This window comes from Pleurodeles waltl, chromosome 9 (assembly GCF_031143425.1).
Source record: "Pleurodeles waltl isolate 20211129_DDA chromosome 9, aPleWal1.hap1.20221129, whole genome shotgun sequence".
In the NCBI taxonomy this organism is placed as follows: domain Eukaryota; kingdom Metazoa; phylum Chordata; class Amphibia; order Caudata; family Salamandridae; genus Pleurodeles; species Pleurodeles waltl.
Genome location: NC_090448.1, coordinates 517,592,493 through 517,605,932, shown reverse-complemented (window position 1 = coordinate 517,605,932; position 13,440 = coordinate 517,592,493). Strand labels below are relative to the sequence as shown.

The following is a 13,440-nucleotide window of genomic DNA, read 5'->3' as shown; positions in this document are numbered from 1 at the left end:
ACTAGAACGTCCCTTTAACCTTTTCTTTTTTAGTGAATTTAAACTTTTTATTTTTTATTTTGAGTAAGATATAATTACACTCCCTAATTATAACGTCGCACTAACCTTTTTTTCTTTTTTTTCTTCAGTGAATGTAGATTTATTTTTAACGTAACATAAGATGTATATCACTGTGCATGGTGTGGGTTTGTGCTCAGGACATGACCTCTGGACAGGCTCCTCGCCTTAACACCCGTGGATGTGCACAGCTGACTGTGAAGTTACACCATAAAAGGTCTTATTTTAAGTAAGGCAGATCTACTGAATTTGTCAAACGGTTAGAACATCAGAATATAGAAAGTGGGCCTATTGGCTTCATCAAGGGTCAGTTCATCATGCATATATAAAGTAGATTTATAGGCTTTGTCAAAAAGTAATCCATACATATATTCAAATGTATATTTTATAAGTTCATACATTTCAGTGTTTAATAAAAGATATTGTCCTAATTTGTTAAATAAAATAAAACCTTATTAAAAGACATCAACATGTCTTTGAGTATTTCTTTTAACATTTTCATGCCACAAAGTGCTGCTATAGGTTCCTGCACTCTAGCTGAAGAGGATACAACTCCAATTCAGACTGCTTTAAAAACAATATGGTAAGCTCTCCTGGGGTCATGGATTCAGTGACCTAGGAGACCTACTGTATGTGTTTGATTTTTTTTTTTTTTTCAATGTTGCTGGAGGACTGCTGCACTGCTTGCAGCCCCACATAACATTAGAAAGAATGCTTGAGGGTGCCCCTGCCCCTTCTAGGCACACCACCAGGGTCCGAAAATAGAAAGAAAAAGCCTTAGAAGGGCATTATGGGATGTTTCTTGTTTGGAGCAATGAATAATAACTGAATCTCTCTTGCAGATAATTTATTATTCATTTTATTTTGATTTTAAAAAAATATTTTGGGTGCCCCTTTTCTCTCCCAGGGCACCCTCGCTGTTTTGTTTTTGGGCACCGTGGGCCCTCATTAACTTCCTGCCAGCACCCATACTGCCCAAATGGTTGGGCACTGCGGAGGAAGTAAAAGTCAAAGCAAAATCCTTTCAGGCTCAGAATGTCAAATAAATTATCCAGGAAGCTCCCTTGTGTCTGGACAAAGCTATACCTCTCTGAAGAGCTCCGACAAGAGCAAAAAACATGTCAGGGGGGATATGCCCGGAGTACTAAAAGGGTTTGTTTTGTTTTGTTTTGCGGCTCGGCATGGATGGCACTAGCTAATCCTGTGCTGTCCTAACATCCAGTTCACACAATAAGGTCTTTACATATCTTTTCCAAACTTAGTTAATAGCCTGTCTTACACTTTTATAAAGTGTACAAAGTTGCTTATCCTTAGGAGTCCAAAACCAACATCCCCTTAATTGATATTGCTTGCCAGCCCCCCTTACTCATGATGCTTCCTACTCTCAATTTGAGATGTAAAGACTCCATTGATGTATATTTCCAACGATCTAAATGCCCCTTCCATGTCTGTAGGAATGGGAATGTCCCCTGCATGGGTATGTGGTGTTTGGGGGGTCTGGGTGAGGGGGTTCCCTGTCCTGATGGTTGATTGCGTATATCTGTTAAACTGACTGTGACTTATGGGCCTGGCATCACTCTAACCTAGTGTGTGCACAGAGTCCTAGGCATGTCCCTGACTGCGAAAGGCCCTGAACTTGCCCTGTGACGTGGAGCGGAGCTCCAAGTATGCCCTCATTTTCTGACCATGGACTATTATCCAGTCTTGGGACAAACATGCAGAGGAGTAGTGGCAGCATGCCATGTTTTTAAAATTAATAATGTGACCAGGTGTTTTTATACGAGTCATTGGAGTGAAGGGCTACTGGCCCACTCATGGAAAGGTTAGTTTCTGTGTGCTTACCTAGTCCTTAGCCGTACCATCATGAGTCTCTGTTAAGCCTAATGCCTGTGAGTGAGCTGGAATATTCTAGGCCAGTAGGATCCATTTTGGTTACACCTGGACGGTTATGTTATAGGTGTCTTTATAACAAGCTAATCACCTACATGGGTATCCAGACTGTCTGTAGCCTCTGTGTGAGGCCAGCCCTAGAGGGCTTACTCGAAAAGCCAGGTCTCCAGCTTCTTGTGAAAGTCAAGAAGAGAGGAAGAGGCTCTGTTGTGTTATGGGAGGTCATTCCAGGCTTTAGGAGTCAGTTATGACAAGCTGTGGCTTTTGGTCTGCACTTCTATGTCTGTATGCCTGGAGATTGTGCTAGTGAGGGACCAACAGAGTTGAGATGTCTGGAAGGTTGGTGGAAATTAATGTGTCTGTTCTAGCAGGCATGACCTGTGTTGTGAGGTGCTTTGTAGTTGTGAGGGAGGAGTTTGTGTATCGCGGGCCAGTGGAGGTCCACAAGGAGATGTGTTGTGTTGTGTGGTGTGATGTGGGAGGTTAGGGTCTAATCTGTCTTTTGCGTTTTGAATGGTCTGCAGTCTTCTTGTGAGCTGATTGGTTATCCGTGCATGCAGAGTGTTCCCATAATGTCTGCTGGTGATGATTGTTTTGCTGGTGTTGTCTAATAGCCACTTAATGAGTTTCTTCAGTATTCCTGGGGTGTTGAAGCAGGACGAGGCCACTGTGTTCACTTGGTTGGTCATGTCCAATTTGTTCATAGTGATTCCAAGATTTCTCATTTGTGAGCAAGGAAAGGGTTGGGCCCAAAGTCTGTGGGACACCAGGTAGAGTCCCATAGAGAGGTGTCTTCTCTGATGAACACCAATTTAGATTGGTCTCAGTTCAGTTTGCGGCTGTTTGATTTTATCTGGGTGGCCACTTTGATCATGCATGCGGTGAACTTGTTCCTGATGTTTGGTGTTTTTTCAAGAGGGACCATATAACTTGCATATCTTTGGCCTGTGTGAGGATGTTTATGTTGTGAGTCCATATGACGTCAGCCACAGAAGTCTGTAGATTTTGAAGAGCATCTGGCTGATAAACGAGCCCCTGCAGGTGAGGACTGTGCCCCTAAACAGTGGAAGTGTATTGCCCACATTAGCTGGAGGGAGGAGACCTAGACAAAGAAGTGAGGGGAATGGAGGCAGGGCTCCTTTTAAACATTCATTGTGGCCTTTTTGCTAGAATGGTGCTGCTGATTAGTCTTCCTGTGCACTGCCATGTGGTGGATAGTGCGGGTGAGGAGTGGGACTGCAGACTTACTTGTACTTGTGAAAGGCGAGGTTAACCTATAGGTAAGGCCTGTCCTTTCCTCATTACTCCTTCAGTTGGGCAGATGGCAACCAGGTGCAGAACCTTGGTGCCTCTGAGGTATGTGCTTCATGATGGAAGCAATGCTGTTTTGACTACACTTTACACAAAGGCTGTGTCTGGAGAACAGCCTGGAAGGGATACTTAAAAGAGAACCACCCTGAACCAGTTCTACAGTTTCAGACACATCTCCTCTCTTCCAGTTCTGTATACAAAAGTGAGCTCCCAGTTCCTCACTGGTCATTCCATTTCCAAGTCTTGTATGGACAAAGAAGTGGCGGCTCAGCAAAGTATTCAGAGGGATGCTCCGCAACCAGGGCTGGTGCCCGCCTGACATCCAGTCTTTCATAGGTGAGGTGACAGCACCTGCAGTCTGGATATCTTGCTAGACGATACATATAATCCATCAAACGGTCCGACTTGTGGTGTGCAAATTCACGGGTGCATCTGTGAGGAAAGGACCATTCCTCTACAACCTCCAAAACAAACAATTGCCAAGCAATTGAAACGTTGCACTCCAGGAGAGTTTTATTGGTTTATCCAAAAGTGTACTTTGAACGGTACCACCACCAACGCGTTTCAACCTCTCGGTCTTGTTCACAGTTTATTAAAAAACACCTTCCCATGAGTCTCTTTTATAGTTTTTCAGCCTACTACCAACCCAGTGCATTATGGAACATGTAGTCTCAACCAAATTACATAAAACAAAAACCATTTCAAAATCCAAAACTATTACTTTTCAACACCCATTTACCATAATACGAATCAAAAATACTAATAAAACTAAAAATAATAATAAATAAACACAAAAGAAAAGAAAAATTACAAGTCAAAAAAAATAATCATATAATGCCAAGTAGGTGTGGGAGCTAATGAAACCATAGCGTAGTTCCAATCTTTGTTTTGCATAGCTCTTTTGTGTTCTAATATCCGTTTTTTTAAGGGGCAGATCGTGCTTCCCACGTAGCGTAACCCACATCCACACTCCATTATATACACTACGTGGGTAGTGTTGCACGTAATCCTTTTAGTAATCCTGATTGGATTGCCTTTATAATTCTGATATTCTCTTGTATTTACCCCTATGTGACAGGCTTTGCACTTCCCACAGCATGTGAAACCAGTTGTCTGAGTTTGTAGCCAATTAGGAGACTTTGTCAACTGAAAGTGACTGTTCACCAAGAGATCTTGTAAAGATGATACCTTCTTATATGTAACCATCGGTCTTGCACAAACAAGTTTTCCAACATCTGGATCCTTTCTTATGATGTCCCAGTATTTATTGAGGATATTAAAAATCAAATGATTTTCTTTGCTATATGTCAAAATCAATCTTATGGTAGAATCTTTATTTACTTTCTTCAGTGTGGATTTTTAAAAAAAATTCTTCTCTTGTTCTAGATCTCGCTTTTTGTACCCCAAGATTTATATCTTTTTTCTTATATTTTTCTCTGAATAAATCTTTGTCGAGTTTCTGTAAATTTGGATTCCATTTCTTTTTCTGTAGAACAGTTCAGTTTTATCCTAATAAATTCTCCATATGGTAAGCTTTTCCTCAAAGACACCGGATGGAAACTGTCACCATGCAATATGCTGTTTTTCGAGGTAGCTTTTCAATGTAGAGTGGTCTTGATCTTATCATTTTCTATATATACTTGAACATCCGAAAATTGAACAGATTCGGAGCTTATATTATAAGTGAATTGTAAACCCATCTCATTTTTATTCACCAATTAAAAATATTGTACAAATTCTCTTTCCGTTCCATTCCAAATGATGCATATGTAGCCTATGTATCTAAACCACATTATTGCTTTATCTGCAAATTCCTCGTTCTCCTCACGCCAGGCCACATGCTTTTCCCACCATCCCATAGTCCGGTTTGTGTAGCTCGGCGAAAAGGAAACCCCCATTGCTGTCCCGCACAGTTGAGCATATATCTGATGGTTGAAGAGGAAGATGTTATTCCTCAAACACAAATCAATCATCTTCAACAGCATTTTTGAATGCTTCAAATACTTGATATCCTGCTGTTGTAAAAAAATAATTTACTGCCATTAATCCTATCTCATGATTGATTGATGTGTAAAGAGATACCACATCTATGGTCACTAATTTATATCCTGGTTCCCAGTCAATTCCAGAAAGTGCTCTCAAAATGTCACCTGTATCCTTAATATAAGAACTTAAGCTAGGTACCATTGGAGCTAAGAAGAAATCCACATCTGTTGACAGATGCTCATATAACGATCCACAGCTGGAGATTATTGGACGGCCAGGTGGTTTCTCCAAACTTTTAAGAATTTTGGGTAAAAAGTAAATTGTGGGCATGATTGGACTCTCATTACTCAGAAAAGATCTCTCATCCTTATTTAGTAGATTTCTTCTTAGATGTGGTATCTCTTTACACATCAATCAATTATGAGATGGGATTAATGGCAGTAAATTGTTTTACAACAGCGGGATATCTAGTGTTTGAAGCATTCAAAAATGCTGCTGAAGATGATTGATTTGTGTTTGAGGAATAACATCTTCCGCTTCAACCATCAGATATATGCTCAAGTGTGCAGGACAAAAATTAGATGGGTTTACAATTCACTTATAGTATCAGCTCTGAATCTGTAAAATTTTTGGATGTTCAAGTATATATAGAAAATGATAAGATCGAGACCACTCTACATCGAAAAGCTACCTCGACAAACAGCATATTGCATGGTGTCAGTTTCCATCCAATGTCTTTGAGGAAAAGCATACCATATGGAGAATTTATTAGGATAAAACGGAACTGTTCTACAGAAAAAGAAATGGAATTCAAATTCATAGGAACTCGACAAAGATTTATTCAGAGAAAATATAAGGAAAAAGATACATATCTTGGAGAACAAAAAGCGAGATCTAGAACAAGAGAAGAAATTATAAATAAATCCACACTGAAGAAAGTAAATAAATATTCTACAATAAGATTGATTTTGACATATAGCAAAGAAAATCATTTGATTTTGAATATCCTCAATAAATTCTGCGACATCATAAGAAAGGATTGGAGCAAGACCGAAGGTTACATATAAGAAGGTATCATCTTTACGAGATCTCTTGGTGAACAGTCACTTTCAGTTGACAAAGTCTCCTAATTGGATACAATCTCAGACAACTGGTTTCACATGCTGCGGGAAGTTTAAAACATGTCGCATAGGGGTAAATACAAGAGAATATCAGGATTTTAAAGGCAATCCAATCAGGATTACTAAAAGAAGTACGTGCACGTATTGTATATAATTGAGTGTGGATGTGGTTTACGCTACGTGGGTAGCACGATCTGCCCCTTAAAAAACGGATATTAGAACACATAAGAGCTGTGCAAAAGAAAGATTGGAACTATGCTATGGCAAAACATTTGAGCATACATAAGGATAAAAACTGGACAAACATGAAGTTCTTTGGTATTGCAACAGTTGAAAAAAACGAGAGAGGAGGGGATCGGGAGCGAAGGTTGAGGCGTTTGGAATCACGATTAATAATACAGCTCAAAAAGACCAAAGTGTCTCAATGGGGATGAAGAACTTCATTACCATCTGTGAAGAACCTACACTGTGACAAAATATGTAATTATTTAAGAAATAACAAATATCTGAGGAAGGCCCTGGAGGGAATGAATATCAAAGTGTTGTGAAATAAGGGGACAAAGCAACATATGTATATGTAAATGAATATGTATAACGTAGATTTGACCCTGAAATTATGGTAATTGTATATATTAGAAGAAGAAACATAAGGTACATACATTTCCCCCGTATATATAGCTTGTTTTTAGAACAATAGGATATCCCCCTGATATATTGTATTCAATAGTTTTTCCTTTGGTGATAGCTCCCACACCTACTTGGTATTATATGATTTTGTTTAACTTGTAATTTTTCTTTTGTGTTTATTCATTATTATTTTTAGTGTTAGTATTTTTGATTAGTATTATGGTAAATGGGTGTTGAAAAGTAATGGTTTTGGATTTTGAAATGGCTTGTGTTTTATGCAATTTGGTTGAGACTACATGTTCCATAATGCACTGGGTTGGTAGTAGGCTGAAAAACTATAAAAGAGACTCATGGGAAGGTGTTTTTTAAAAACTGTGAAGAAGACCGAGAGGTTGAAACGCTTTGGTGGTGGTGGTATCGGTCAAAGTACACTTTTGGATAAACCAATAAAACTCTCCTGGAGTGCAACATATCAATTGCTTGGCAATTGTTTAATTGTTTTTATATATATATATATATTTATATATATATATATATATATATTTTTTCCCCCCCCCCATCTGCCACAGCCGGAGGGTAAACTATCCAGGAATGAAAGAGGTGTCATATTAGATGGCAATGGGGTGCTCAGAGGAGCAGATGGTTGTAGAGCAATCTGGGAGGACCCAGGCATCATGCCCCCTACCAATTCTCCCTACGTTTTCCGGTAGGAATAGCATCTTTGTGATCATGTCCGTGCAGCAGCTCGGTTGAAGCTGTAGTTGCTTGTTGTGATCAGCCTGTGTGGAGTTTCAACTGCACACATGGTGACCAACCCTTGCAACGCTGCAACCATCCAAGGTGAGACCAACCCGTGCAATTCTAGAACTGCTGAAGGTGTGACTGACCTGTGCAGTTCAGTCGCATTTGTGATCAGGGCACGAAAGGACTGCATCTTCCAAGTGCTGCTGGGCCCTTCTGGGGGCTTCATTGTGGATCCTCTGGCCGGATGTGGTCCAATCCTTGGACCCAGAGACCCAGGATACCTACAGTCAGTCAAGGCAAGACCACGCTTAATTAGGTCCTTTGCCTTCTTCGAAACCGGTACTGGGAGCAGGTGTTTTGCCAAACATGGCCCAGCACCTATGGCGGGAGACAGTCAAGGACTACCTGCTGGTATTTCATCAGATATCGGAGTGCACAGGTACAGCCTAACAAATCGGGAAGGCCAAGACCGTCCTGGGATTACTTATTCCACCCATGAAGGGACTAACAAGACAGAGTGCACATACTGGTTTGTGAGTGATTTAAACTGCAACTGTGCTATATTCATGCTACTCTTGTTGTCCCCCTGGAGTTAGAGGTGATCATCCAGGTTTGGGGAGAGAGCCTTGGAACATTGGGGATGTTGAAAGAGCGAGGTTGGTCACAGTACCTGTGAAGATAGCCCCCAAAGGCAATAACTTGTTTCAGCAGCTAGTACCATGCAGTGTTGAGAACCATTGCATAACAACATACTTAATTTTCTAAAAAAAAAAAAAAAAAAAAAACACAGACTCTGAGCTGGATATTCACTTTACTGGGTTATTGACTGACTATTTTTTTTTTTTTTTTTTTTATTATTATTTTTTTTTGCTTGAGTGCCCCATACTACCTACCTTACAAGCCTGTGACTGCTTTCGCTCACTACCCTGAGAATATAGTGTGAAAAGGGTTGTATTTGGCCCAGTTTGTAGAACTATTGTAAAATGGACCCAAGGACATCAAAGTAAAATTACCTCAACGCCCATGTTTAAGGGCCAGTAGCCTCTACTTGCCCTATGTCCATCCTGCTACTGTATCATATTCATTCATTTATTATCAATGTGAAATGTAACTAGACACATATCATTGTCATTAGTACTTCATATGGCGGGGTCCTCCTCATAAAGTTTCGTTTTATGTGGTACAAGCATGTGTAGAGACTTTGCATTTTTCAACAGAATTGAAAAGGGTTGATGGTAAATGTTTTTGAATACAGTGCTCAATTTTCCATCTGATTTTCTTTATAGAAACTTTTCCATGTGCTAAAGTGTCAATGATGCTGTAGTGAAATATCTACCCAGTCCTGAGTGAGTACACCATTTTACTGAATAGGCAATACACCATGGCAGCATTTGGGGGAGGGAAACAGATATGTTGCCTTTCACAAAAAAAGCATTGGCATTTGACAGGATTCTAACTTTGCGGAGACCAAGGTGGTGGTCCTTGCACATGGGGTATTTTGAACATTAGCACTGAGCCAGAACTGTTGCACTGACAGTGTCCTTGCCACACCAGACTTGCACTGTCTTCTCTGGCCCGGGAATGCACACCACCTTCACCGAGCAGCGATGTGGCGCTGCGTGCACCAGGTCTTTTTGGACAGTGTACTATTGCACTTAATATCACCCAGCAGTGAAAATATGTATTTAGGAATATATCCCTTAATCCAATTAACTAAGTATATCTCTTGTTAATAAGTAGGTAATTTATACAAATTGAAATACTACCCAAAATGTTAGTTATCTTGGATGTTGTTTCCTCTTTTTACAGAGACCAACAGGCCATAGATCTTCGGGTACTTCCTTCTGCTTCTCTGTTTTAAATCTGATGAATGCTATCATGGGGAGTGGAATTCTAGGCTTATCCTTTGTTATGGCGAACACAGGAATAATAGGATTCAGGTAAGTGTTCACAACAAAGATATTACGTACAATTATTAGTGTGCTTACTTTCTAGCTTCTATACAGTTTTAAGAGGGGGGCAACAATTATCAGTGTTTTTTTTTTTTTTTTTTTTTTTAAAATCCCCAGGTTACTAAAAGCGAGCTGCCTTATTTGTGCCTTTATTTGTTTTATGTCAAGTTTTTATGGAGTGCTAACACACCACCCTTATGACACTTCTGAGCACTGAAGAATGAAACATTTCCTAGCAAACGTAACAGAATCTTTCAATTCTATTAAGGATTCGGAGGAGACGATTTTGCTTATAATCTTTTAATTCACTGATTATAAGTTTGAACAGCAACCATTTTATTAGCCTTGTCCAAAAAAACAAACATCCCAAAAAGGCCTTGGGGCATGAACATAACAACCAATCATAACAAAGGCAGTCCTAATAAAGTCCATCCTCAAATATCCATGCTGCCTCTTTTCTTCATGCAAATCACCCCATTTTCAGTTGTTCACCAATCATGTTTGGACCCACCATTTCCTAAGGAGTTAAAGAAAACCACAGATTACGTATGACTGCCAAGCACAAGTTAACACATTTCTAGATGCACAAGTTTGTGTGTCATTCAACACAGTCAAGCAAAGACAATTCCAATAGGCAGTTACTCCTGTTCAGTCAACCGCAAGTCAATTTAAAATAGCCAGTTGCTGACGGAATACCGGGAGGGACTAAGTTGATAATTTCTCGCCAGGTGGGATAATCCTTGCCTCTATGTCCTTAATAGAAATGAAAGTTTCTGTAACTTTGCTAGGAAAATTTTCATTCTGTGTCCAGATCAGCTGTAGGGATTATGCTAGTTTAAAGCTTGTTGACCCCCAGCTGTGCTATATCCATCACCGGCTTGAAGAAAAACCTCTTAAAGGTAGCGTCCGAAGTCCAGTCTGCTCGATTTTAAGATGACTTCCAACCGGGCACCTTAATGAAAAGCATTGAAGGCCATTTCCTCCATCACAGAGTGTGCCCCAAAGATGCCCACCTTAATGCCTGCCTCTTTCATAACCCAGCAGACCCAGCGGCAATTGTGGTGGAAGAGACGCCTCTCTGTGGCTTCCACAGGGCAATCGGAATTTGTCTATCGCCCGTTGGGCGGAGCTCCTCTGTCATTTCATTGTATGCTTTCAAGTACCTCACCTCACCACACACAGATTAGGGGAATCATTAAATGCCAGGCAGGAAATGACCAGAGTGTTAGATTTGGTCCATCTGTTGACCGTAAAAAATAAAAAAATAAAACAGTTGAGGAAAACAATCTACCTGTAAAATCCAGAGATCCTTCTACAGGACACCAGGCACAGTAGCATGATCAATTTGGCTGAAAGTTCCTTCAGTGACTGGAATCTATTAGGTTGCCAGGAGAGGAAAATGTTGAGGGCTTGATTAACATCCCACAAGGTTGAGTACCAAGGGTCTGGGGGCAAGGAGAGACAAATACCCTGCAACAGTCTCCACACAAAACAGTGTTCTCCCACAGGGGAGCCATCAACCGGGGCATGACCTGCAGAATAGCAGACAAATTGATAGAGTGCTATGCCAACCCTAGGAGGATACTTCTGACAAGAAGTACAGGATCTGAATATCTCTGCATCCATGGGATACAAACCCCATCGTAAACACCAACCCATCCATCTTGTCCAGGCCGATTTATACCATTTGGTCGTGCTGTCTGCCCAGGCTTTGGACAAGAGGATTTCAGCCTTGCTCGAAAACCGTGGGATTTTCAGTTACTTGTAATCCACAACCCCATGAGTCAGAGAGAGCCTTCCTTTATCAGGCAGTGCGGCAAGAGGTTCGGATCGAGTAGGAGAGATAGAAGATGGGGTAGCAGGATTGGAGAATCGCAAGAAAGATCCATCAGAACTTGGAACCAAACTTGCGATCTCCAAACCTGAGACACCAATACCGCTTCTGCCTGCTGCCTCCGGACCTGAGCTGTAACCCTAGTGATCATTGAAAATGGTGGGAAGGGCATATCCTCTTTCCTGCGTCCAACCCTGAAGGAACGCATCTGTCACCGCCACTTGCGGATCCCGTCTCCAACTCAAGAACCGGTTTAACTGGTGGCCTTGTCGTGAGGCAAACAGGTCCACCAAAAAGGGCCCCACCTTTCGGTGATAAGGAAAAAACTCCTGGGTACAGTTTGCAGAGGTTTGAGTTGTGACGAAGGCAAGAGTGCCAATTTGCTACCTGGTTTGCATGTCTGGGAAGGTACTCAGCTATGACCGAGATGTGATGGTCCAGGCATTAATGCCAGAAGACCTTTGCCGGATCTCACAGGGTTTTCGACCTGGTTCCCCCTAGATGGTTGATTGACATAATTGCTGACACATTGCCCATCTTGAGCGGGATATAAGACTAGATCATGTCTTCGGTCCAGCATCTGACTGCAAAGAACCCCGCTAGGAGTTCCAGATAGTTGGTATGCATAGTTGATCTTTGTGTGACCAACTTCTCCGATGGAGAGTTTCCCACAAGGGGCGCCCAGTCTGATATGCTGGCGTCTCATTAGATGACCAAATCTGAGTTGGAGTCTATGATCGCGCTCCCATTCAGGACTTCATGTGGGAGAGCCACCAGCGAATCTCTGCTCTGGCTTCGTCCGAAACAGGCACCAGCTTGGAGTATGAGAGTCCTTTCTGCAGGTGATGAGCCTTGAGGCATTGAAGCACTCGGTAGTGTATCCTTTCCGAGAGGATTGCTTGAATGGACGAGGATAGCATCCCCACCAACAGTATTAGCTACTGGAGAGAGGTGTACTGCCTGGCAAGAGCCTGCCTCAGTTTGTGCCTAATCTATTCCACCTTCTGGAACATAAGAGTCTGAGTTGCCGATGAGGAATCTATCACATATCCCAGAAACTCCATGGAACGAGAGGGAGTTAAAGTGATCTGTTCTCGTTAATCACAGAACCTAGGCTGTCCAAAGGTGCACAGTATACTGCAGCTGTAACAGCAGTCTCTTGGGACATGCATTCATGATGAGCATGTCATCTGGGTAGGTGGTGATCGTCATCCCTTGCGCTCGCAGGTGCTCTACCACTGGTTTGAGGACCTTCGTGAAGCACTGAGGTGCCAATGAGAGTCCGAAAGAGAGAGTAGTCAACTTGAAAGTCTGGTCTTGCTACAAGAACTGAAGGAAAATCCAATGAGGCAGAAAAATTGGGACGGTCAGGTAAGCGTCTTTCAGGTATAGATTAACTATCCAATTGAATGGCTGGAGAAAATTGCATAGGAGATGGTTCCCTTCAATCCTGAAATGGCAGTACACCAGCCATTTGTTGAACTCCCTGAGATTTATTACTGAACGTTGACCCCCATCCCGTTTATCGACCAAGAAGAGGGTGCTCATGAAACCCTTGGGATGCAGGGTGGTCCAGAATATAGCCCCTTTATCGAGGAGGGTGGAAACCTCCTTGTTTATGAGATCGCACTCTGTGGAGGAAAAGGATAGAGGTCTGGGCCAAGTCTGTTGGCAGGGCGACCCATAAAAGTTTATTTGAAAGCCGCAGATGGTTTGAAGGACCCAAGTATCTGACGTGAAACCCACTTATGTGTGTAAATATTGCGCCAGACTGCCCCCTACAATTATGTGGGTGGAAGGGAACACTCACCATTGTTATGGGAGCTGTAAGTGTGTCCCCTGGGTCTGCCTCTGACCTTTCGGTTTCTGGTAGGGTAGATGTTTGTGAAGCTGGCATTGTCCTGGTACTGCCCACGGC

The 13,440-nt window shown here is 41.8% G+C and overlaps 1 protein-coding gene across 2 annotated transcripts in view; it reads left to right on the top strand.

Annotated features, from left to right (window-relative positions):
• The window catches only part of SLC38A6 (solute carrier family 38 member 6), a 324,618-nt gene that overhangs the window by 27,374 nt on the left and 283,804 nt on the right, over positions 1-13,440 (top strand). The window contains exons 2-3 of one of the 2 annotated variants that reach the window (XM_069207409.1): positions 9,023-9,082; positions 9,546-9,676. In XM_069207409.1, coding sequence (XP_069063510.1) covers positions 9,603-9,676 — 74 coding nt within the window. In that variant the 5' untranslated portion in view covers positions 9,023-9,082; positions 9,546-9,602. The remainder of the gene's footprint in view (positions 1-9,022; positions 9,083-9,545; positions 9,677-13,440) is intronic. The other variant, XM_069207408.1, reaches the window with a different exon arrangement.